Raw genomic sequence first — 25,708 nt, 5'->3', positions numbered from 1 at the left:
TCTCCTCAACTGCTACAGAGTCCTCCAACTTCACGGCTGAGCCAGTGGCGGGTAGGGAAGTTTATGATGTATTATTACACAACCTTAATTAGTCTGGTCACTTCTCTCTTTCCCCTACTTTCATCTGAAAGTCTGGTGAGCTCTTTGCCATAGAGAAAGTTGTGTTGATTCACCTTTTTTTTTTGGGGGGGGGGGTGAATTCACCTTTTTTTTTTTACAGGGCAGCACTCTTAGATGTGCAAGGAAGCAAGACTGGGTGGCAGGGGGACACTGAACCAAGCCCCATCTTCAGCTGATGTCAGACAAAAGGCAGAAGCAGTCAGCAGCAGGAAAGCACTAGAACAGTGCGGGAAACCAGCAGGCTGTGCAGAGTGCAGAAGCAGTTAGAGGCCTAGAGGGTGGATAAGACTGTTCTTGGCCACCTTTGAGGGCCATTCTGTGGCATCGTGCAGCTGCTGTGTGGTCTGACAGCTGAACATGGCAGGGAGAGAGAAGCAGTGCTTCTGGAAGCGTGGCTGAGTCATGACCCAAGAGGTGGTGCAATGATTGAGCTTGGGACTTGCAACTCAGAGGTTCTGAGATCAGTCCCCAGTACCACTTGTCCCACATAGCCACATGACCCCTTTCTCTGGCTTACAAAATAAACAAAAAAATAAAGCTGTATGACCAAACAAACATGGGCACAAAAACCAAAGAGCCAGAGCTGGCTCTTGGTGAGGGCACTTTTTTTTTTTTTTTCTTTCTCTATTTTGTTTGATATGATGGTGAGAAATTGAGAGAGGACAGGGAGATAGAGGAGAGAAAGATAGACACCTGCACACCTGCTTCCCTGCTCGTGAAGCGCCCCCATTGCAGGTGGGAAGCAGGGCTCAAATCTGGGCCCTGTGCATAGTACTGTGCATAGTGCTTAGCACCACCGCCTGCCCTGACTCTATCTTTTCTTCTCTCTCTCTGCCATGACAACGATATCATTTTGGGGACGTTAGGGAGTATTCCTGGCCAACTTTTTCAGACAGAGAGAGGGAGAGAAAGGGAGAGGGAGAGACACCATAGTGCCTAAGCCTCTCTCAGAGCCTTAGTACTCCCATGAGATACCTTGGGGCTTGAACCTAGCTCTTGTACAAGACTAGTCAGGTGACTTCCCAGCTGAGCTATCTCACCGGCCCCACGGCTGAGGCTTCTTTGCCTGCCAGATGGAATGGGGAGAACAGGAATGGTTACTTCGGTGGTTAAGGATAGAACAAGGCAGAGCCTGTGGAGTCACTGAGTGTGCCCTGGTTATTATCTTCCTTTTTAAAAAAAAAATGATTTAATAATGATCAACAAGATTGTGGGATAAGATAGGTACCACCACCAGAGTTCCATATCCCATCCCCTCCATGGGAAGCTTCCCTATTCTTTATCACTCTGGGAGTAAGGACCAAAGATCTTTATGGGGTGCAGAAGGTGGGAGGTCTGGATTCTGTAATTGCTTCTTCACTGGACATGGGCATTGGCAGGTGGATCCATACTCCCCGCCTATCTCTCTCTTTCTCTAGTGAAGCAGGGCTCTGGAGAGGTGGGGTTCCAGGACACATTTGGTGAGGTCATCTGCACAGGGAAGTCAGGTTGGCATTATGGTAGCAACTGCAAGTTGGTGGCTGGAAAGCATTAAGATATAAAGCAGAACAAATTGTTTAATAATTAGGAACCTAAAGGTAAGAATATAACAGGTGATGGGATTTGGGCGGTAGTGCAGTGGGTTAAGTGCAGGTGGCGCAAAGTGCAAGGACCGATGTAAAGATCCCGGTTCGAGTCCCTGGCTCCCCACCTGCAGGGGAGTCACTTCACAGGCAGTAAAGCAGGTCTGCAGGTGTCTATCTTTCTCTCTCCCTCTCTGTCTCCCCCTCCTCTATCCATTTCTCTCTGTCCTAACAATGACGACATCAGTAATAACAATAACTACAACAGTGAAACAACAAGGGGGAAAAAAAAGGGAATAAAAGTTCAAAAAACTTTAAAAAAAGAATATAACAGGTGAGATTTGGGGTCTTCATGTTGGAAGAAGCTAGGGAGTCTATTTTAGGCATATTTCAAGGGACCCAGGACTTTACAAATTTTGCCTGAGCCTGACAGCTAACGTGGGAGATGGTGTCAGAGTTAGAAATAGGACTAGAAAGCTGGATCAGGGAAGAGAGTAGCTCCCAAATATGGGAAAAGTATATAAATACCATTAACTGTGAACCCCATCTATCTGCCCTAGGGCCCATGTCTAGTCATATTTTTCCAGTCATATTTAGAAGCCGTTGTAGCCTCTGCATGCCTGTCAGTCTGAGCTTGCATTCCATGGTCACGCTGGGAACATTCTAGACTGCACTCATCTCAGGACTATGGCAGAGTATGTTAACCCAGCCTCCCTCTGGACAGTAAGGCAATGTCCACCACTGTTGTTCTACATTGAGGGCAAGGTTCTGTAGAGGGCCACAAGAGGGTTTATGATGTTGTTTCTGATGGAGATGAGCAGTGATGGTGGAGAGAGGGCTCTGTTGGAGGTCTAGGCCCATCATATCTATGTGGGAATCCCAGGATTCCCCGACTAGGGCCCCGGATGTTGGGATGGTGTTATTGTCTTCCTGACAAGGAGTGAAACTATTCAACAGAAACAACCCAGTGGAAGATAAAACTATGGCTGAAGAGTTGGGTGGGAGTCTTTCTATTGGAGGTAATGAGAGGGGATGGACATACAGATTTTTTTTTTTTCCTGAAAGTTTCTGGCATTTTTCAAGGGAGAATTCGAGGCCCTTGGTGTTTCAGCTCTCACCTTGTCCTGCTGTGTACTACACTGGGAACGGGCCCTGTGGCTGATCACGCATGAGAATGGCAGACTCGCTCTTCCCCACCAGAGACATCAAGCCTGTTTGCTTGGGGAGCTGGAATTTGGCCCATCTCAGCCTTGTGTCAGAGGCCAGGGCTCAGGAAACTATCCCTGTCTCAGAGCCCTGCCTTCTGCACCCCATCAGGAACCGTCAGAATCTCAATTTATTCCGACTCGAGGGAAATCGGTCATAGAAGTGTATCCCCACCCAGCATAATCAGACACTAGATAATGTAACATTGACCACATGGGAGAAGGCCAGCTGAAATACTGTCAGAGGGAACTTCTAAAGCCGGGACTGTGAGTAACAAGGAGTCCATTTTCATCTTTAAGCATGAACTTGATTTTTTTTCTTTTGCATACTTTATCTCTTATTTTTAATGAAAGAGACATATATATATATATATATATATATATATATAGAGAGAGAGAGAGAGAGAGAGAGAGAGAGAGAGAAACAGTAGAGCACTGCTCAGCTCTGGCTTCTGGTGGTGCTGGGGACTGACTGAACCCGAGATCTCAAAGCCTCAGGCATGAGAGTCTTTTGCAGAAATATGCTGTCTCCCAACCCTGAACTTGACTTTTTTCCCTTTGTTACTCGGTTTTTGATAAAATGCAAATGATTTGATTTTTTTTATTCATAACAAGCTTTAAACATTTTAAAGTAGTTCTTTTCCCCACTTCTTTTTATTTTTTATTCCTTATTTAATAACTGGCAAGATTATAGGACAAGAGGAGTGCCATTCCATCTAATTCCCACCAGTTTGAACTGCTAATAACAGAGGGTTCTAGATGGTAACTCATTTTAGGTTTTATTTGTTTTTATTGTTCTTTTTTAATATACTCATTAATGAGAGGGTGAGCAAGAGAAAGAACCAGAGTGCTTGTCCTCTGTTAAAAAAAAAAAAAAAGCTGCCAGGAATGGCGCTTTATGCAGGCATGCAAGCACTGAGGCCAGTGATAACCGTGGTGGTCAGAAGACCTGGGGGGTGGGGCAAGGAGGGGGGTGCACATCAGAGCATCCGTCTGGCACATATCAGGTTGGGGATTGAGCTTGGGACTTCATGCCTACAAGCCCAGCGCTCTAGCCCCTGTGCCCATCCCAGGCCACAAGAAGTTCAGACTTTAACTTGATCTCTATTAATGATAAAAAAACTAAGAACAACACTCTGGCACATGGGATGCCAAGGATGGAACCCAAGACCAAAAATCGAACTCAGGACCTGACGCTTGACAGTCCACAGCGTCACCTTCCAGACCTAACCGAATTCTTTAGATTGATCATTTTCCGAGAGTGGAGAGATAGCTCAGCGGGTGTGTGTGTGTGTGTGTGTGTGTGTGTGTGTGTGTTCTGTCTTCCTCTATAGTGTGGGCAGTGCCATGACTCATGGTGGGGCAAGGGAAGTTCTGGTGCTGTGATGTCTCTCTCTCTTTCTCTCTCTCTCTCTCTTTCTGTTTATCTGAGTGAAAAAGCAGCCAAGGAACTTTGAAATTGTGCAAATGTGAGGGCTTCACTCTACCAAAAAAAAAAAAAAAGAAAGAAAGAAAAAGAAAGTAAGTAAGTAAGAAAAGAAAGCTAGTGTCCAGCTCTGACTAACTGCCTCTGCCTCCATACTTTCCCTAGTAGTTGGTTGGCGATTTAGGAATGATGACAACATTTGTGGAATTGTTTACCTTTCAAAGCTGTCTGAAAGAACACTGACTTTGCTTGGCTGTCGCCCTCCTGTACTCTTCTTCTCTTTCCTCGTCAGTAGAGCAGGCATTCTCGTCGCACGTGCTGGAGCCAATAGAAGAACTTTCAGAGGAAGAAAAAGGTAACAGGACGGACTTGATGAGCGTTTGCACTTGTGTGTGAGTGGTGGGTTGAGGTACTGAAGGAAACCCAGTCCTGTCAGAGGTTATCCCGTGGGTGTCTAAATAAGGGGTCCAAAGGAGGGCAGGCCATTAGGTCTGGGTCACAAGATGAGGCACAAACAGCCGTCACTATGGTTCCTTCTCATACCCTGTGAGGTGAATGAGGGACGTATCCAATTCAGACTTATTTGTTTTCATTTATTTTTTATTGCCCCAGCATTATCGATGGGGCTTGGTGCCAGCAGTATAAGTCAGCCACTCCCAGCAGTGGATACCTTTCTCTTGTATTTATTTACTTACTTCTCTAATTTTATCGGCTACGACAGAGAAATTGAGAGGGGAGGGGAAGACAGAGAGGCAGAGAGAAAGACAGACGCAGGTGTAGACCTGCTGCACTGCTCGTGAAGCTTCCCCTGCCCTGCAGGTGGGGACTGGGGGCTTGAACCTGGATCCTTAGGCCTGCAGATGCATGTGCTTAACCAGGTGCACCCCTGCTTAGCCCCCTCAAAATTTTTTTTCCCAAAAAAATAGTTTAATAGTATGGAAAATACAGCTCTGAATGTGGACTGTTGATCTTCAAAGTAAAATCTTTATGTTGGAATTTGAGAGGTCTCATAGGCTTAGGGAGGTACTTAGACTTAGTACTATTCTAGTCCTATAGTTTGGCAGCTCTAAAATTGATTGTCTGTCAATTTTGGAAGTTTACGAACTTTTTTTTTTTTTTTTTTTGCATTGTAAAGAGTATTTTTTTAAAAGCCAGACTTGTAGCTCAGTTACATTTATTTGAATGAAGCCAGTCTAGTTTTTTTCCTTTGTGATAGTGGTGCCCTGCTATAAATCATGTTCGAAAGGTTACATTGTTAGTATTGAAGTGAAACTATGTGCCCCATACCTAAACTTTTTAGTATTTGCTATAGCTTCTGTGTTCTATAGACATTTCCACTTTAAATTAAAAATTAAAATTGGGGAGTGGTCAGGCAGTAGCGCAGCTAGTTAAGCGCACGTGGGGCAAAGCGCAAGACCAGCGTAAGGATCCTGGTTCGAGACCCCAGCTCCCCACCTGCAGGGGAGTCGCTTCACAGGCGGTGAAGCAGGTCTGCAGGTGTCTGTCTTTCTCTTCCCCTGTGTCTTCCCCATCTCTCTCTATTTCTCTCTGTTCTATCCAACAACAACAACAATAATAACTACAACAACAATAGAAAAAACAAGGGCAACATGAGGGGGGAAAAAAGCAAATTAAAAAAAAAATTTAACATGGCTATGAATTGAGAGGGGGATGAACTCAGGCATTCCCAGAATGCATCAGGCTGGCCATTTTCATCTTCCTTGCAAGTTATGCAAGTGGCATATGCTCTCTGGCTTCGCCACAGATATCTTCTCTGGACGCTGGCAATGCAGAAACTGTTCATTTTTCATAGACAGGGTCTGGGATTTTGAAACTGGAGCCTCTGCTCATGTAGGTCACGTTCTTTTCAGAAGAGAACTAGAAGGTTCCAAGGGGAGCAGTCATCTGTCCACCACCCCCTTCACTCCCAGTTTCCACCCGTGGCATCTGTCTACCTGTTGCTGCAGCTGCTGCTTCTTCTCCTCCCCCTCCTTCATTAGTGACTTAATATTGATTTACAAAATTATCAGATAGCAGGGGAATAACTCCACATTGTTCCCACCACCTGAGTTCTGTGTCCCTATTTTTTCCATTGGAAAGTGCAGTGGTTCTCCCAAGGGCACTGATATGGGTTGACTGTTATTACTATAACCATATCTATCTACCCATTTTTATATGGTCCTGCCTCCCTTTCTAAGTCACACCTACACTTATTATTATTACTTCTGAGTGTGAGTGTCATTTTTTTCCTCTTTTCTCCCCAGGTCCTGGTGGAATTGGGTTTCAGAGACCTCTAGTCATCTTCTAGCATTTCTCCTCCTCTGGGAGTATGGACCAAAATTCTTTTTTTTTTTTTTTTCTCCTTTCTTTCTTTTACCAGGCACTGTTCAGCTCTGCCTTATGGTAGTGCTAGGGATTGAACCTGGGACCTTTGGTGACTCAGGCATGAAAGTCTTTTTGTATAACCATTATTCTACCTTCCCAGCCCTTGGTCCAGAATTCTTTATGGGGTGCAGAAGGTAGGTGTTCTCACTTCTGTAATTGCTTCTTTACTTAACATGAATGTTGACAGGCTGAGCCACACCCCCATCCCGTTTCCATCTTTCCCTAGTGGAGTAGGGCTCTGGAGAGATGAGACTCCAGGACACATTGGTGAGGTCACCTGCCATAGTAACACCTGCAGCTTGGTGGCAGATTACTGGCTTTGGAAGGTTGACCTCTTAGGCTTGGCATCTCTGGTTGCCTGTGCTTATTTTAAAGTCCATCTGCCCAGGACCCTTGACTGCAAATGCCACCGTTGGCCGTTGCCACTTGGGGAACCAGATCAGGGGAGGAAATAATGGTTGCTGCCTTGCCTATGCTTGGACCCAGCTCTTCTGGGAGAGAGGAGTGTGCTGAGGGCCGCTGGAATCTGTCTCAGAGTCCAAATCTAAGCTCCAGTCAAAGGCTTCCGGCTGAGCAGCTAGTGGATTGGAAGAAGATGTGTGGTTATCTTCAGTCAGTTCCCTGTCTTGCAAAGACAAGGACACTGTTAGCAAGAAGACGCTCTAATGTGAATATTCCTGCATGCTTACTTGTGGGACAGTTGTGTCGAGATGGTGTCAATGTTGCTGTCCTGTGGGGTGTTAGAATGTGAAAGGGGGGCAGGCTATAGCACATCTCGTTGAGTATAGAAGGACCTGGGTTTGAGCCCCAGCTCCCCACCTGTAGGGGGACACCTTAGGAATAGTGAATCGGGTCTGCTGGTATCCCCCCCTCCTGCCTCCCCTCCTTCCTTTTTTTTCCCTCACACCTCTCAATTTCTGTCTATCTTATCAAATAAAAAATAGGGGCGGGGTGGGGGATGGCCAGTGGGAGCAGTGAATTTGTAGTGATGGCAGCAAGCCCCAGTAATAATCCTGGTGGCAATTAAAAAAAAAGTAAGTTCAGGGGACTGGGTGGTGGCACTAGAAATGACACATCTATCACATGTGTCCTTTGAAATTCTTTTTGAGTGGAGCCGCATGGAACCCAAAAGGGTCCTTCCTCCCAAACCTTTCAGCATCTCTCTGGGTCCTCACAGAGTTGGAGTTCAGAGCCCTCTGGTCATCTTCCCCCTATCATTTCTCCCCTGCTAGGAATATGGACCAAAATTCTCTTTGGGGTTCAGAAGGTGGGAGATCTGGCTTCTGTAATTACTTCTTCACTGGACATGGATGTTGGCAGGTTGAGCCACACCCCCAGCCTGTTTCTGTCTTTCCCTAGTGGGGCAGAGCTCTGGAGTAGTGTGGTTCCAGGATACATTTGGGAGGGTGTCTGCCTGGGGAAGTCAGAATGGCATCCTGGTAGCATCTGTAACCTGGTGGCTGAAAAGCAGTAAGATATAAAAGCAGGACAAAAATGATTAATAAACAGGATCCAAAAAGTAGGAATTGAGCAGATGAGAATATAGATTTTGTGGTGGAAAGAAGCTAGCAAGTCCATTTTAGGTATGCTCTTAGGGGCCCATGACTTTTAGGTGATTTTTGCTTGATAGCCAACATAGAGGCGGACTGGAAATGTCTGAGAAGATGGTGCTAGCTTTAAACATTATGATACTTGGGGCTGGGACCCAAAAGAGTGCACATGTTAATTGTGCAAGGTCCTGGGTTCAAACTCTCATTCCCCATTTGCAAAGGGGGAAGCTTCATCAAGTTGTACTTAAGTGCTGTATATTGGGCTGAATGATTAAAATATCTGATGACACTAAAAACATGACAAAGAGGGGAGTCAGGTGGTAATGCAGTAGGCTAAGCACAGGTGGTGTAAAGTACAAGGACTGGTGTAAGGATCCTGGTTCGAGCCCCAGGCTCCCCACCTGCACAGGGGGGTTACTTCACAGGTGGTGAAGCAGGTCTGTAGGTGTCTATCTTTCTCTCCCCTTCTCTATCTTCCCTTCCTCTCCATTTCTCTCTATCCTATCCAACAACAGTGACATCAATAACAACAATAATAATAACTACAACAATAAAAAACCAAGGGCTACAAAAGGGAATAAATAAATATTTGGAAAAAAAAAAAGACATGACAAAGGCTGGCTTGCTGTTTGAAGCTATATTTTGCCATTTCCTGCTTAGGGATTTATTTGCACTTTTATTATTATTTTTTAATCTGAATTTGTTTAACCCTTAATGCCTCTTTTTTTTCCTTTCGAAAAACTTTATTTCAGGAAGGGACAGCGAACAGAAACTAAGTAACCACAGGATACATTTAAGGAAGGTGTTGAAAAGTAACCCGACCTTCACAAAGGAAATACGAACAGTCTTGGAGCAGAGTTTGGTAGAGAAGCTGGAAACCTTGGGGATTGATGCAGTAAGCTCATCCATTTTTTTTTCCCCAGGGTTATTGCTAGAGTTGGTGCAGGTACTACAAATCCACTGCTCCTGGCAGCCATTTTTTCCCATTCTGTTGGATAGGACAGAGAGAAATTGAGCGAGGACCAGGAGATAGCGAGGGAGAGAGAAAGATAGGCAGCTGTAGACCTGCTTTGCTGCTTATGAAGCGACCCACTCCCTGCAAATGGTACGCGGACGCTCGAACCCAGATTCTTGTGGGGCTACTTGCTGCACTAGGTGTGTGTAAATGGGTGCGCCACTCTCCGACCCCCAACTCATCCATCTTTGGACTTCTTGCTCATTTTGTTTTCTAAGTTAAGGGAAGAGAAGAAGGCTTGGTGGCTCTGTCCAGGAGAGCTTGCCTTTGCTCTCTGTGCCTGGCTCGTGCCTCAGACGTCACAGATCAAACCTGAAACAAATCTGTGAGGGCCAAGCTCTGTTTTCACAGAGAAGCTACAAGTTTATGCCTGTGTGGTATATACGGACACATCTGCAATGGACACACGTGTCTACATGTATATCCAGATAAATATGGATGTAGATGTTGGTTATATGTGTACGGGGATGTGTGTGTGATTTGCAGGCACCATCCAGATCAGAAGGTTGGCTCTTTCTTTCTTTCTTCCTTCCTTCCTTTCTTTCTTTCTTTTCACACCAGGGCTATCACTGGGGTTTGGTGCATGCAGGATGAATCCACTGTCCCTAGCAGTCATTTTTCCTCCTTTCTTTGATAGGACGGAGAGAAATTGAGAGGGGAGGGGAGATAAAGGAGAGAGACAGAGAGACACTTGCGGTATTTGCTTTACTGCTTGTGAAAGTGGGGAATGGGGGTTCGAACCAGGGTCCTTGCACATGGTAACCTGTGTGCTTAACCAGATGATCTATCACCTGCCCCCTAATTTCTAATACCCTAGAAGAGTCTTTGACCTTTTTCTAGTCAGTACCACCCATCCTACCTCATTGAGTCTTCCCATCCTTCAGCCTCCCCTTAAGCCACTGGGGCCTCCCTCCCCTGGCCTCGCTCCTTATGGCCCCCCTGTGTGTTGAAATGCCCCCACCTGACACACAGCAGTAAGGATGAAGGGTTGGGATGGTAATGCTAGCGAATGTTGAGGCAGAGGAAATATCCCAGGATGTCACTGACAGACTTGACACCTTCTCCCTTCAGCAGAGCCGCAGCATTTCAAGTGAGCACTTCAGCAGAGCGCTGAGGTCCCTGGAGATGACGAGACGGGAACGAGAAAAGAAAATCCCTAACATCCAGCAGATCCGAGACTACCTTGCATATCAGGTGGACCTGAAAGTCGAGGAGAGAACATCAGTGTCTTCAGGGAAGCCCGTGACCAACGGGCATTTTGTGGCTACAGGTGGGAGGAGGGTTGAATGATGGTTCACCGATCTTCACACATAATGGGCAACTCTTACTGTGTAAACTGCCAGGCTAGCATGGGGGTGCCTCTCTGGGTTGAAGAGAACGTGACTGGAGCCAGCCTGGGCTGCTACTCAGTGGCATGAGGGAGATGACTCATGAACAGAGCTCATGGAGGCAAGGCAATTTGATTCTTTATTGATCAGGGAGCCCAGGCTTTTAAAGGTCAGACCCGGAAGTGGCAAGTCGGAAATGGAAATGGCTTGACATGGTTTGGAAAGGGGCAGAGAAAGGCAAAAGGGGCTGGGAAAGGTAACTTCCTTAGCAACTGTTGTGAGGGTTTTAATTGGTAGGATAAATAATATCTTGCAGGCAGGGAGAGTCTTGAGGGTAGAAAGAAGATAGATCAAAGGAATGGAATCAGTGGGGATCTTTCAGGCAAAACAATGATTATGTAGATAATAAGGGAGCAGGCCATAGTATCAGGAATGCAGGGTGCTTTGTGAGGCAGGGAGTCTGATAAGACGGGGCAAACCTTTGGGGTTACTCCTGTCTCTCCTTGCTCAACCTCTCAGTAGAGAGAGAGAGAGAGAGACTGACAGGATAGACACACTCCTCAGTCCAAACCCTGCCAGGCTCTACCACATCCTCACAATTTCCCAACAGTGAACCATTATATGTTAGATGTATATATATGTTTGTATACACACACACACACACACACACACACACACACACACACACACACGCCACCAGGGTTATTACTGGGACTCGGTGCCTGCACTATGAATCCACTGCTCTTGGAGGCAATTTTTTCTCTTTTGTTGCCCTTTTTTATCGTTATTGTTGTTGTTATTGCTGTTGTTGTTGTTGGATAGGAAAGAGAGAAATCTAGAGAGGAGGGGGAGACGGGGGAGAGAAAGATAGACACCTGCAGAAACAACGATGACATCATTAACAACTACAACAACAATGAAAAACAACATGGGCAACAAAAGGCAAAATAAATATAAAAAATTAATTAATTAATTAAAAAACCTCTCCTATTCTGTGAGCTAGTCCCTAGAGATGGACTTGTTTATGTCACTGCCAATGTAGACTGTACTGTATATTCTTCTAAACATATAGCATATTCATCTGCTATTCCTTTACCACTCAGAAAGGCCACGGAGAGTCTCCAGTGACAGCATTGTCTCTGAGAAGCCCAATGTCTCTCAAATGGACACCCTTTCTACTGGCGAAATACCCAAAACAATCCAGCTTCCTCCCAAAAGCAGACAGCTGGTTAGACAGAGGCCTGTGTTTACGGACAAGACATCTGTTCCCAAGTGCGTATTAATTTTTTATAGTTTTTTTTAAAAAAATTTAATTATCTTTATTTCTTTAATAGAGACAGCCAGAAATTGAGAGGAAAGGGGATACAGGGAGGGAAGGAGACAGACAGACCTCTGCAGCCCTGCTTCACCGTTTGTGAAGCTTTCCCCTGCAGGTGGGGACCAGGGGCTTGAACCTGGGTCCTTGCGTTATAGTGTGCACTCAGCCAGGTGAGCCACCACCCGGCCCCTCAAGTGAGTATTTTACCACCTCTTTTGCCAAAGCAAAATTCCACAGATAAATGGCTTACACGAGGGATGTTTATTTCCTCACACTTCGAAGGCCGAGACTGGGCTGCCGGCATGGTTAGGTGCAGTTTTCTTCCTGGACTGGTAGGTGGGTCACCTCACTGTCCTCCCATGGTGGACAAATGTTGGTCTGCTTCTAAATTCTGCTTAAAAGACCTTCATCACATTAGGTTCTCTTGTATTGCTTAACGCTGTGGTCTATTTACATAATCATTGTTTTCACTGGTTTAATCCCCACTGGCTAGCTTTTTCCTTCTCCCCACCCCCTATCCTACATACCTCCTCTTCCTGACACTTCCGCCTCAGGAGATATAAAGGACAGTATTTTCTAATGAATAGAGATTAGATTGTTGAACTGCATCCCCGCTCGTCAGTAAAGATTGAACTGCGCGTCCCACTGAGCATGAGTCCCTGGTCGCCTCTCTCCCCCCACCCCGCGAAGCTAGCCCGGCAGACAAAGAAAGAAAGAGCAAAAGAGCTCGCCCACCCTTCCTTCCTCCCTTCCTTCCTTCCTTCCTTCCTTCCTTCCTTCCTTCCTTCCTTCCTTCCTCCTCCCTTCCTATTGTTGTTAGGATTCATCACTCTGGACCAACACTTTTTTAAATTAAGGATTAAACTTTTTTTTTTAAGTTTTTTAAAATTTATTTATTTATTCCCTTTTGTTGCCCTTGTTGCTTTATTGTTGTAATAATTATTGTTGTCTGTCTTCATTGTTGGATAGGACAGAGAGAAATGGAGAGAGGAGGGGAAGACAGAGATGGGGAGAGAAAGACAGACACCTGCAGACCTGCTTCACCGCCTGTGAAGGGACTCCCCTGCAGGTGGGGAGCCAGGGGCTTGAACCAGGATCCTTACGCCGGTCCTTGCAATTTGCACCACATGTGCTTAAGCCACTGCACCACCGCCTGACCCCCAGGATTAAACTTCTAAAAAATATTTTATTTATATTATTTTTAATGAGAGAGAGAGGTACACACAGAGAGAGACACCAGAGCACTGCTAAGCTCTGGCTTATAGTGAGGCTGGGTATTGAACTTGGGGCTTTGGAGCCTCAGGTATGAAAGTGTTTTATGAAACCATTATGTTGTCTCCCCAGCCCAAGGATTAAACTGTTGTAATTTAACTTAAAAGGGGGTTGGTTGGGGCCTGCTGTGCATAAAAGGATTCACAGCAGGGAGCTGGGAACTGGTTTAAACAATACAAGGTTTATTAGGGTGAAACAGGTAAAAGGTAAAATAAGCAATTATCATCAAGGGTTAAGAGTTTGCTAGGTCCATAAAGTCTGAGTATAGTTAGCAAAAGTTTAATCTCATCAGATAAAAAATTATCAGCTCTGGTAAAGGTTGCTCATGGCTGTAGAGGGGTCTAAAAGTTTACCAGCTAGCAGAGTCATGTGTTCAGTTCCCATGGTGGATACCTGGTGCACCTCCGCCAAGATGCATCTGACCAGGAGAAGCAGCAGCAGCCAAAGAGGGTGACCTGCTCCAAGTCCCGTGCTTTATACCTTCCCGTCTCTGTCCCGCTGCCGGGTGATGCCATTCATATGCTAATCGCCCCAAATTCCTGTTGGGGTCACAACATTAAACTTGTATAAATGACTCATGGATCAGAGTTTTTTTTTTTTTAATTTAAATATGTTTTTTATTTTAAATTTTTTAAGAAAGGATTAGTGAACAAAAGCATAAGGTAGGAGGGGTACAACTCCACACAATTCCCACCACCCAATCCCCATAACCCACCCCCTCCCCTGATAGCTTTCCCATTCTCTATCCCTCTGGGAGCATGGACCCAGGGTCACTGAGGGTTGCAGAAGGTAGAAGGTCTGGCTTCTGTAATTGCTTCCCCGCTGAACATGGGCGTTGACTGGTCGGTCCATACCCCCAGCCTGCCTCTCTCTTTCCCTAGTAGGGTGTGTCTCTGGGGAAGCTGAGCTCCAGGACACATTGGTGGGGTCTTCAATCCAGGGAAGCCTAGCCAGCATCCTGTTGGCATCTGGAACCTGGTGATTGAAAAGAGAGTTAACATATGAAGCCAAACAATTTGTTGAGGGATCAGAGTTTTTTTAAATTACATGGAAATAGCCAATTTTGTCTTCATAGTGACATCAAAATCTGGGCTGATGTTTCCAGGGAGAGAGGGAGAGAGACAACACCTGGCTTCTCCCAGTGCTGCAGTGCTGGGGTAGTCAGGGCAGAAAGTGGGGTGGGGCTCAGGGCCAGGCAGGCTCCCTCTCAGCTGAACTCTCTCTCCACTCTCTTTCTCTTTGCTTATGCTTCCTTTTTCCCTCCTAGAGACCGCCTCCAGAGACTGCCACATGGAGGGTTAGGACTTCAACATGGGAATTTTAGGGGGACATAGACTTTCAGTCCCTAACAAAGACTCAACACCTGCAGTTCTGCCCAGGGGAGAAGCTTCATGAGCAGTGAAGCAGATCTGCTGGCCTCTCTCTCTCTCTTTTTGTTTTGCCTCCAGTGTTATAGCTGGGGCTTGATGCCAGTACTATAAATCCACTGCTCCTGGAGGCCATTTCTTTCCATTTTTTTAATAGGATGGGCCAAGATAGACACCTGCAGACCTGCTTCACCGCTTGTGAAATGACTTCTCTGCAGGTGGGGAACTGGGGCTCGAACCAGGATCCTTACGCCGTTCCCTGCACTTTGTACTATGCGCATTTAACCTGGTGCACTACCACCTGGCCCCTGGTGTCTCTCTCTCTTTCTCTCCTTTCCCTATCAGTTTCTCTCTATCCTAGGAGACTCACTGCTGCTTTTTTCTTCATGACTGATGCCCATTATGGGCAAAACAAACAAAAAAAACCCCATCATTTCCATAGAAATGAATGTTAAATTATTCATCCATGCCATTTAGGAATAATATATATATATATCTGCTGGTTTTTTTTTTTCAGTAGTAAGAAAAGTATAGAAGACCACCTCCCCAGAAAATCTTCAACCCTCACGTGAGTACTTGGGGTGGGGCTATGACTTAATTCATTTCACAGCACACCTCTTTCCATATGCATTCCTGTGCTGCCGGTGGTTGACTAAAGCTGTATTTGCTCAGTGACCTAACTGCTTTGTGATTCCTTTGTGATATGGGGTTTTATTCTTTATGGGATGGGAAGCAGTTCAGTCAGCTGTCATCCACTCTTGCTTCCCCAAGCCAGTGAGACCACACCTGAAGTATTTTTTTTTCAATTTTTATTTATTGATTATTGAATAGAGACAGAAATGGAGAAGGAAGGGGGGATGGAGAGGGAAAGAGACGGAGACACACCTGCAGCCCTGCTTCACCACTTGTGAAGCTTTCCCCCTGCAGGTGGGGACCAGGGGCTTGAACCCAGCTCCTTGTGCACTGTAGTGTGTGTGCTTAACCAGATGTGCCACTGCCTGGCCCCCACCTGAAATATCTTGTTCATCATCATCATCATCATCATCATCCCTGCTTCTTAGAACCCTGGGGTTGAGCAGTTTTCACTAAGCATCATGAAGGATGCTGGGCTTTCGTGGCTGGACACACAGTAGGGAGGTCAGATAATATTTTAGTGGAACTTGACAGTGGCTCTAACCTTTGTAACCTAAGTTCTCCAAGGCTACTAAGAACCCTGACTCAATGACCCTCGCTGAGCATGGGCCACTGCTTCCGCTGTTCACTTCTTATCGTTAGTATGGGAAAATACTGTCTTTTTCACAGACTAGAAATGTCCCTTCAGCCTGTTCCACACAGCCTAGTCTTGCCGTCATCTTGTCCTGTGATCCCACTGTGTGTTGGTCTGACTGCGATTCACCTGAAAGGCATATGGTGTGTCCCAAACTTTACGAAAATAGTATCCACCATGTGCCAATCATTTGTTCAGGACCCCTCCCTTTAGCTCAGAAGAGGAGCTGGAGGAGGAGGAGAATCTTGTCCAGGAGTTCACGCCCCTAGACTCGCTCCCTGTGCCTTCTGCTAAAGGCCTGAAGGACGGCCTCGGAAAGAATGCCTTCCGGAGTGACACAGAGGGAAGTGAAATGGACGACTCAGATATCTCCCCCAAGCCCACTGCCGGTGAGTTTTATCGTCTGAAAATCCTTTTTGCAAATTTTTGCCTAAGAGAGTTCTCTGATGAGGCACCAGGCACAGGAAGTCGGGACTGGGGAAGTGCTAGAAGGAAGGTTGGGCTCATCTGAAAGCGACTGTTGCCTGAGGAACATGAGCAACCAGGGGTGTCCTCTGGGGGAGGAAAGGCAGGAGTTGGGGTGTCTGAATGTGTTCATTTCCTACAACCACTATCACAAAGTACCATCCACTTGTACCACTGTTGCTGTCGGCCCGCAACAACGACACGGACGCCAGAGTCTTCTTCCTCAATTCCCTTTATTTCCTTCTTATGGCCACCTTAAGTTCCTTTCACTGTTACATAGTCAGCCAGTGGGCATTAAGCAAGCATACAGCATTCATAGATCATGCAGCCTTCTACCAATCATAAAACAGTTCACGTGTACAGCACGCAGTCTGTTCAGTTGGATCGTCCAACTTCCGCAAAGTTGTTTACCACTTTACTGGTTTAGCCACCACGTGGCCGGCGCCATCTTGGGGGCGTGATGTGCAGTGTCATTATGGCTCCCGACATACCACAAAAGTGGGTACCTCCTAGGAGCTTGAGGGAGGGAGGGAGGGACGGGGGGAGAAAGAGAGAGAGAGAGACTTGTAGACCTGCTTCACCGCTCATGAAGCTTCTCCCATGCAGGAAGAGACTTGGAGCTTGAACCCAGATCCTTGCTCTTCGTGACAAGTGTGCTCAGCTAGGTGCTCTACAGCCCAACCCCAAGGATCTTTTTTTTTTTAAAGAAATTGTGGGGACAGGCAGTGGTGCACCCGGTTAAGCACACATAGAACTATGCACAAGGAACCGGGCTTGAGCCTCCTGCCCCTCCCCCTCCCCCCCCCCCCCCCCCCCCCGCCTGCTTCAAGGACACTTCATGAGAGGTGAAGCAGGTCTCTCCCCTCTTAATTTCTGTTCTGTCAAACAAAATGGAAAAAGTGGCTGCCAAGAGCAGTGGATTCACAGTGTTGACACAAAAAAGAAATTTTGTTTAATGCAAAACTTAAAAAAATAATGTATATGTACACGTGCACCATCATAATTCCCTCTTCTTTTTTAAATTTATTTTTCATTTATTTGTAAAATGAAAAATATCAACAGAACCATAGAATAAGTGGGGTGAATATCCACACATTTCCTACCACCAGAGTTCCATATCCCATCCCCTCCATTGGTAGCTTTCCTATTCTTTATCCCTCTGTGAACATGGACCCAGGGTCATTATGAGGTGCAGAAGGTAGGAGGTCTGGTTTCTGTAATTGCTTCTCCGATGGACATGGGCGTTGACAGGTTGATCCATACTCCCAGCCTGCCTTTCTTCCTTTCTTTCTTTCTTTCTTTCTTTCTTTCTTTCTTTCTTTCTTTCTTTCTTTCTTTCTTTCTTTCACCAGAGGACTGCTCAGCTCTAGCTTATGGTGGCACAGGGGATTGAACATGGGACTTTGGAGCCTTGGGCATGAGAGTCTGTTTGCATAACCATTATGCTATCTACCCCTAAAACCTTTATTTCTCCCTCATATTTGAAGGATAATTTTGTAGGATACAATATTTGTGGCTGGATAATTCCTTCTTTATAGACTAAAATATAATCCTATGATCACCCATTTCTCTCTGGTAGAGACAGGAGAGGGAGAAAGACACAGAGTTAGAGAGAGGAGAGACATTCAATATCACTCAACCATTTGGGAAGCTGTTATGCTTAACCCAAAGGAGTTGGGGGCACCTGGATTTGTTCATTTCCTAGAACTGCTATCACAAAGTACCGCCCACTTGTACCACAAAAGTGGTTGCCTTCTAGGAGCCTGAGGGAGAAAGAGAGAAAGAGACCCCTGTGAGAGAGAGAGAGAGAGAGAGAGAGAGAGGGAGAGAGCCCTGTGACCTGCTTCACCGCTCATGAAGCTTCTCCTGCAGGTGGGGACCTGGAGCTTGAACCCAGTTCCTCGCACACGTTAAGGTGCAACTTTCCTGGATGGTTTATCTCTTAGTTCTTCAGTCATATGTCTTAAACATATCAGATGCAATTAATGTATTATTTTTTATTTTTTTAATATTTATTTTTCCTTTTGTTGCCTTTGTTTTTTTTTTATTGTTGTTGTAATTGATGTAGTCTTTGTTAGCTAGGACAGAGAGAAATGGAGAGAGATGGGGAAGACAGAGGGGGAGAGAAAGACACCTGCAGACCTGCTTCATCGCCTGTGAAGTGACTCCCCTGCAGGTGGGGAGCCGGGGCTTGAACTGGGATCCTTACGCCAGTCCTTGCACTTTGCACCATGTGCCCTTAACCCGCTGCGCTACCGCCCGACTCCCGCAATTAATGTATTCTATATACTCTGCCTATAGTATGTATCTTATTTCGATAACCATGTAAGAGGTAACCAATTTATTTAAAAGTAACATTTTTTTAAAGCCCCGTGTGAATGAATATTCCATGTATGCAGGCTACCTCATTGAAATGAAAGTGTCTGACCATCAGGGGGAGTGGAAACTGGCCTCCTCTAACTTAAAATGAAAGTCATTCTGGTCTAAAAGTGGATAAATGATTTTAGGTGGGGGGTGGTAGTTAGGGGTTTGCCCTCCAGGCAAACTTTTTTTTTTGCTCCAGGGTTATCGCTGGGGCTCAGTGCCAGCATTATGAGCCCTCTGCTCCTGGAGGACATCCCCCTCCCCATTTTATTGGATAGCACAGAGAAATTGCAAGGGAATGGGGAGAAAGAGGGAAAGAGAAAGATAGACACGTACAGATCTGCCTGGCTGCTTGTGAAGCATACCCCCTGGGTTCGAACCTGGATCCTTGCTCAGATTCTTGCACTTAGGACTGTGTGTGCTTAACTGGGTGTGCCACTGCCTGGCCCCTTGCAGACTTTCTTACAGACAGAAAGAGAGGGAGGGAGGGAAAGACACCACAGCACTAAAGCTTCTTCCAGGGCAGAGGTGTCAGGCTTGAACTTGGGTTGTGTATATGACAAAAGTAATAAGCACACTATCCAGGAGAGATGGTTAGCCAGCCCCAGGTGATGGGGTTTTAAAAGGAATTTCAAGTACTTAACGTCACCGTCTTAATCCCCCCCATACAGGAATTGATTTCATTTTAATAATCCACAATTATTTGCAAAGCTTAGAGTTCCTCAAACTTGCTCAAAAGGGTATCTTGGAAATGAAATCAGGCAGAGCTGTTTTTTTTTCTATAACCCTTACATATTTTTCTGTTTTGACCATACAGGAACAGGAACGGGAACAGGAACCTCCATTAAAACACTAACTGAGAAACTTGAAAAGACAGTTTCAAATAAGCAAAATGGGAATAAGCCAGTTGGTGGGCTCAGCGTAGCTGAGGTGTTCGTCAGAAAAGAGCTGCAAGAAGAAGTCCAGGTGAGCTCACCTATTCTTGCCAAGTATTCACAGTCCAGTTCATCTTTTAATGGAGGCCCCGTCACAGCCGGGTTTATCAGCGAGGTAAAAAGCAGCACAACAGTCATTACAGCAGAGACTGTGATGCCAGATATCATGTTTTCAACACATTCCCCTCCCCATTCCATAGAGAACCAGAGATAGTGAAATAATATTTGGTGATAACGTCTCATATGATTATTAAGCGTTCCAGGTTTTCAAAAATTCTGTCACATGGATTATTTGATGCCTGTGGGTATATATGGTTTAATTAATTAGTTAATTTTTAGTTTTTAATATTAATTTTCCCTTTTGTTGCCCTTGCTTTAGTTATTGATAGCGTCGTTTTTGTTGCCTTTGTTGTAGTTATTGATGTCGTCATTGTTGGGTAGGATAGAAAGAAACAGAGGAGGGGAAGACAGAGGTGGGGAGAGAGAGACAGACCCTGCAGACCTGCTGCACCGCCTGCGAAGTGATTTATAATTTTTAATTATCACCAGGGTTATCACCGGGGTTGGCACTTCAAATCCACCGCTCCCAAGTGGCTGTTTCTACCCCCCCTCCCCACCCCTGCCTTTTTTGATAGGATAGGGAGAAATTGAGAGGCAGACAGACAGAGAGACAGAGAAAGAAGAGAGACATCTGCATACCTGCTTCACTGCTCCTGAAGTGTCCTCCTGCAGTTGGGGAGTGGGGTCTCAGATCTGAATCCTTCTGCATGGTACTGTGTGCGTTCAGCCGAACTGTGTACCACTTCCAGCCCTGCTAATGACTGAGATTATGATGGTGAGATTATCAGGCCTCCACGTTCAAGTCCAGGAAGTTCTTTGCTACTGTTGTGTGACCTGGAAGTGGACTATGGACTTCTAGGGTCTGGAACCTACTTGGGAACTGGAATAGGGGAGAGAAATGCTTTGGATAAATGTGTGACTTGAATCTTGAGGACAGATAGAGAGACAGGGAAGTGACACCAGAGGGCTTGTGCTGGCTGAGGTCTCCTGGTGTGTGCTGGTTCCGTTTGCTTATTCATCTTGTATTGCTGTGGTGGTCTCAGTTTTTCACTTCATGTTAGTCTCTTCCTCTATGGAATCCAGAGATCTCTGTCAAACTTCTTTTACGTAAATGATGGCTCTTGTCACTCACCAGTGAGCTAAGGTGTCTTCCTTGTAAATAGGTGTAGTAGATAAGTGTCCTTACACCTTACACCTGTTAGTAAGTTAGGGGCTCTTTCTGCTGGGCACCTGGAGTGAGTCTCATTTAATTAAATACCTTCTCACAGAGGCAAGAGCCCTACAGCTGGCCTAGCTCCTGCCTAGGGAGCATCCTAACTTGACTTCTACAATGGGGTGTGCCTGGGATTTTCTCTTCCTTTCTTCCTTTCTTTCTTTCTTCCTTTCTTCCTTTCTTTCTTTCCTATTGGATAGAGACAGAAAGAAATTGAGAAGGGAGGGGGAGATTGAGAGGAGAGACAGAGAGACTGGTGCTTTAAATCCACCACTCCCAGCGGCTTTTTTTCCCCTTTTTTTAAATGTTTATTTTTTTTTAATTTTATTTTTGAGAGAGATGCAGAGAGACACACAGAGAGAAACACCAGAGCACCGCACAGCTCTGGCTTATTCGTGGTGTAGGGGATTGAACCTGGGACTTTGGAGCCTCAGGCATGAGAGTCTCTTTACATAACCATTATGCCGTCTACCCCTACCCCCCCTTTTTTTTTTTGATAGGCTAGGGAGAAACAGAGAAGCAGCCCTACTTCACCACCCATGAAGCTTTCCCCCTGCAGGTGGGGACCAGGGGCTTGAACTCAGGTCTTCGTGCACTGTAATGTGTGCACTGAGCCAGCTGTGCAGTACTGGCCCCTGGAATTTTTTAAATTCATGATCACTAGGCTATAAAAGCAGACATTTCTGTGGCAAGAAACAAATAAAGTGATGATGCTTCTGCTTACATTTCTTTTGTCATTGCTGGGGCTTCACTACTCTGACTTTTCCAGAAAGAGAGGCAAAAGGAGAGAGGGAGAGATACCACAACACCACTTCACTATCCATGGAGCTTCCCTTGGTGCTGTCCATGCTCCATGTGGTACCAGGGCTCAAAGCCCAAGGCCTCGTGCACAGAGAGGTGCATGCTTTCCTGGGTGAACTCTCCTGGCTTCGGCCCCTTCTTTCCAAATTTATTTCTTTGCCTTCCAAAAATGACCACATGGGGGTCCTCTGGGCTCCCTCACCTTCCTTCCTTATCATTCAGTGCTGACTGCTCAGTTGAGCTAACAAAGAATTGAAAGGCTCTTGTTATGTGCTGTTTCTTTCAGAAACATTAACTCTGTGCCTGGGAGGTTGTGCATGGGGTGGAGAGCCAGACTTGCAAGCGTGGGGTCCTGGGTTCAGTTCCCAGCATGGCATGTGCCGGAATGATGCTCGGGCTGGCCCTTCTCTCCATATCGCCCATCAATAAATTAATCTTTTTTTTTTTTTTGCCTCCAGGGTAATCACTGGGGCTTGGTGCCAACACTACGATTCTGCTCCTCTTTTTTTTTTTTTTAAATTCAATAGGACAGAGAAGTTGAGAGGGGAGAGGGAGTGAAAGATGAGAGAGAAAAGAGAGACACCTGCAGACCCTCTTCACTGTTTGTGAAGCATCCCTGCTACAGGCGGGGAGCCAGGGACTCGAACCCAGCTCCCTTGCACGGGGTCCTTGTGCTTCGTACTATATGCACTTAACTGGGTGCGCCACCACCTGGCCCCCTCAATAAATGAATCTTTATCCAAAAGGAAACATGACTTCTCTCCACATGTTTTTATTCAGTGTATGGATGTCGATGACGATGACTGGGACATCTCCTCTTTAGAGGAAGAGAAACCTCTGGGGAAGAAAAACGGGCAGGACCCCAAGGATCCACCAGCCAAGAAGAAGGACCCACATCCTGCCCAAGTGCCGTGTGCCTGGGGTGCAGTCAGTTCCAAGGGCGTCCGGACTGAAGGTTTGCATCTCCCGCAGAGCTCGCTCCCTGTCGTGTCGTCTTTGCCAATGACAAACAGCCTCTGCAAATATTTAACTGAGCTATGCCAGCAATGCCCTCGGCAAACCGCTTTCCTGTCCTAACCAAGGTCTTGGCTCCTCTCTCTCTTTCCCTCCTTCCCTTCCCTTCCCTTCCCTTCCCTTCCCTTCCCTTCCCTTCCCTTCCCTTCCCTTCCCTTCCCTTCCCTTTCCTTTTCTTTTCCTTCTACCCTGCCCCTCTTGCTTTCTGCTGGGGGGGAGGAATGGGGGTTCTTGGGGTTTCTGTGCTGGGCGTTGAACCCGGGGCCATATATATGCAAAGCAGGCATCCTATCACTGAACTACTTCCAGTCCCCATCCTTTCAGTGCCTTCTTTATGATATTTCTTTCTTTTTTTCTTTCCCCATTTTATTGGCTAGGACAGAGAAAAATTGAGAGAGGAAGGAGAGATAGAGAGGGTGAGAGAAATAGAGACACCTGAAGACCTGCTTCACTGCTTGCAAAGCTCCCCCCACACACACACACACACATACGCACACACATGTGGGGAGCCAGGGTTCAAACCCAGATCCTTTTAAAGGTCTTTGTGCTTAGTTAAGGTTAAGGATGCAACACTGCCTGGCCCCGTGTAATTTCAGTAAGGACTAAGTGTACAACACACTCACACACACACATAAGTACACACACAGGGATTTTTTTTTTTCTCCAGGGTTATTGCTGGGGCTCAGTGCCTGCACTACAAATCCACTGCTCCTGGAGGCCATTTTTGTTCCCCTTTGTTGCCCTTGTCTGTCGTTGTTAATATTATTGTTGTCGTTGTTGGATAGGACAGAGAGAAATGGAGAGAGGAAGGGAAGACAAAGAGGGGGAGAGAAAGACAGACACCTGCAGACCTGCTTCACCGCCTGTGAAGCGACTCCCCTGCAGGTGGGGAGCCGGGGGCTCAAACTGGGGTCCTTATGCCGGTCCTTGCACTTTGCGCCATGTGCGCTTAACCCGCTGCACCATCGCCTGGCACCCCCCACACTGGGATTTTTTTCCCCCTCCTCCACCAGGGGTATAGCTGGGGCTCTGTGCCCAATTCCATTGCTCCTGGTGGACATTTTTTTTAAAAATATATATTTATTTAAGGAAGGAGAAAGGATAAAGAATAAAGGCATGAGTAGAAAGCTTAGAGTACACCCTTGAGAAGAGGATGGCTGACGAGAAACCTCCCCCTCCTTTAGATAGAGGGTTATGGAGAGACAGAGATGGAGAGAAAGCTAGATGGGGAAAGGGAGACAGAGGAGAGACACCACAGCACCGCTCCTGAAGTTTCCCCTTTGTGTGGTGGCTGGGGGCTCAAACTCAGGTCCTTGTCATGGTAAACGTTGTGCCCAAACAGATGAGCTATCTCTTGGCCCCCTGTCTTAGTTGTTTTTATGAGAGAGGGAGAAAGCGAGCACGAGTGCAGGATGTGTTGCCTTTCTGCCTTCATGCTTCTGGGTGGAAGTTTCCACACAGGGGCCTTGGAGAAAGCCTCCCAGCGCAGCTCTTGGGGCCTGCAGGTGGTGCGGACGGGCGAGCAGATTCTAACCGGGTGAGAAGTTATAGTCTGAGGTCAGGGCGTTTTACAGGCCTGCCACCTCACCTGTTGAATCCCTGGGGCCTCTTCCTCCTCTCCCTCCTCCCCTCTCTCCACAGGACTCCAGGATGAATCGAGCACCATGAAGAGCAGCCTGGTAACCATAACTGACTGGAGCGACTCTTCAGACGTGTGACTAACCCCATGAATCAGAAGATCCTTCCCGAAGCCAGGAAGTCCGGCAACGCAGTATCTCAGCACCCTGTCCTCACACAATCTTAAGGATCCTACCTTCTTCCAGTGTTTATTCCCCATCGTTAGAAGGGAGCTGACGGAAAGTACAAGGACGTCACTTCCGCCGTACCTAAAACAGTATTGACCCACAAATCGTCAACAGTATTTTGCAGCGTGCAAAAATGTTTACGATGACTTCTGCCTTTCAGAGATAATGTTGTCATGGAAGTCATAAAAAGCTTTCTCCCCTTTAGAACGTACTCGAGTGTTCTAAGTATATTTTTTCTTTCCAGCGAACTTTTCAAGTGAAAAATGTTTTTTTTTAAACGTAGCAGGTTTCAGTTTGAATTAATTTAAAAACAAACAAACAAACAAAAAAAGTACTTTATTACACTGTCCCAATGGCAACTGTTTTGATCATAGAATTCTGTTAGCATCCTGGACATTGAATTCATGGAATCAGCAACATTGGTAACAGTAGATTGGTTATTTGCCATGTAGATCTAAGTTTGCATAAAAAAAAAGAAAGAAAAGAGAAATATAGCATTTTCCAGAACTATCTTGACGATTTTCAGCTTTGAGCATGTTGCTATGAAATAATCAATTTAGGACTCTGAATACAGTTTCACCAGCATACCCCTTACTTTGACTGGCTTATGATTAAAACGTCAGCTATTTTAAATGTCAGTTAAAAGAAAAGAGTAAGTCGTTACTGGGTTCATACGTGTTATGTAACCCCCCCCACACACACACACACGCAGGCTTTTTTACAATGCCCAACCCAGATTATAAAATACCTCAAAACCAATTTATTTTTTAACAGTGACCTTTGCCAACAGTTAAAAAGTTCATATCAACTGTTGTTTTCTGTGTCTTTTATACTTTGTGGTACTAGCTGTACTGGTTAAAAAACAAAGTGCCATTTTAACACTAGCTTATTTGTTGGGTTTGGGGCCTTTTCATTTTGTCACCTTTTCAAGTAAAGTCCTCCATTCGATCCTGACGACTGCGGCTGAGTTATTCGAGACGATCTGAGTTAAACTTACCTCATTCAGAGATTTACAATACCTTGCTCTAAAGTAAGAACAGCTCGGCCAGGTGGTGCCACACCTGGTTGAATGTACCTTTTCTATACCATGCTCCAAGACTCAGGTTCAAGCTCCCGGTCCCCACCTGCAGGGGGGAAGCTTCATGAGCAGTTGAGCTGGGCTGCAAGTCTCTCTCTCTCTCTCTCTCTCTCTCACACACACACACACACACACACACACACACACACACACACACA

At 46.0% G+C, this 25,708-nt stretch overlaps 1 protein-coding gene across 8 annotated transcripts in view; it reads left to right on the top strand.

The window, feature by feature from the left end:
* DZIP1 (DAZ interacting zinc finger protein 1) overlaps nt 1-25,420 on the top strand; it is a 68,665-nt gene extending 43,245 nt beyond the window's left edge. For 3 of the 8 annotated variants that reach the window (XM_060191770.1, XM_060191769.1, XM_060191762.1), the window contains 9 exons: nt 4,609-4,668; nt 9,001-9,143; nt 10,335-10,533; nt 11,695-11,863; nt 15,066-15,116; nt 16,014-16,204; nt 19,462-19,610; nt 22,434-22,608; nt 24,309-25,420. In XM_060191770.1, the coding sequence (XP_060047753.1) occupies nt 4,609-4,668; nt 9,001-9,143; nt 10,335-10,533; nt 11,695-11,863; nt 15,066-15,116; nt 16,014-16,204; nt 19,462-19,610; nt 22,434-22,608; nt 24,309-24,385 (1,214 nt within the window). In that variant the 3' untranslated portion in view covers nt 24,386-25,420. The remainder of the gene's footprint in view (nt 1-4,608; nt 4,669-9,000; nt 9,144-10,334; nt 10,534-11,694; nt 11,864-15,065; nt 15,117-16,013; nt 16,205-19,461; nt 19,611-22,433; nt 22,609-24,308) is intronic. The other 5 variants (XM_060191763.1, XM_060191767.1, XM_060191764.1 and 2 more) reach the window with 5 other exon arrangements.
* Nucleotides 25,421-25,708: the final 288 nt, after the last annotated feature.

The sequence above is a fragment of the Erinaceus europaeus genome, chromosome 5 (genome assembly GCF_950295315.1).
Source record: "Erinaceus europaeus chromosome 5, mEriEur2.1, whole genome shotgun sequence".
In the NCBI taxonomy this organism is placed as follows: Eukaryota; Metazoa; Chordata; class Mammalia; order Eulipotyphla; family Erinaceidae; genus Erinaceus; species Erinaceus europaeus.
The sequence above is the reverse complement of the archived record's forward strand: the minus strand, read 5'-3'. Positions and strand labels throughout refer to the sequence as shown.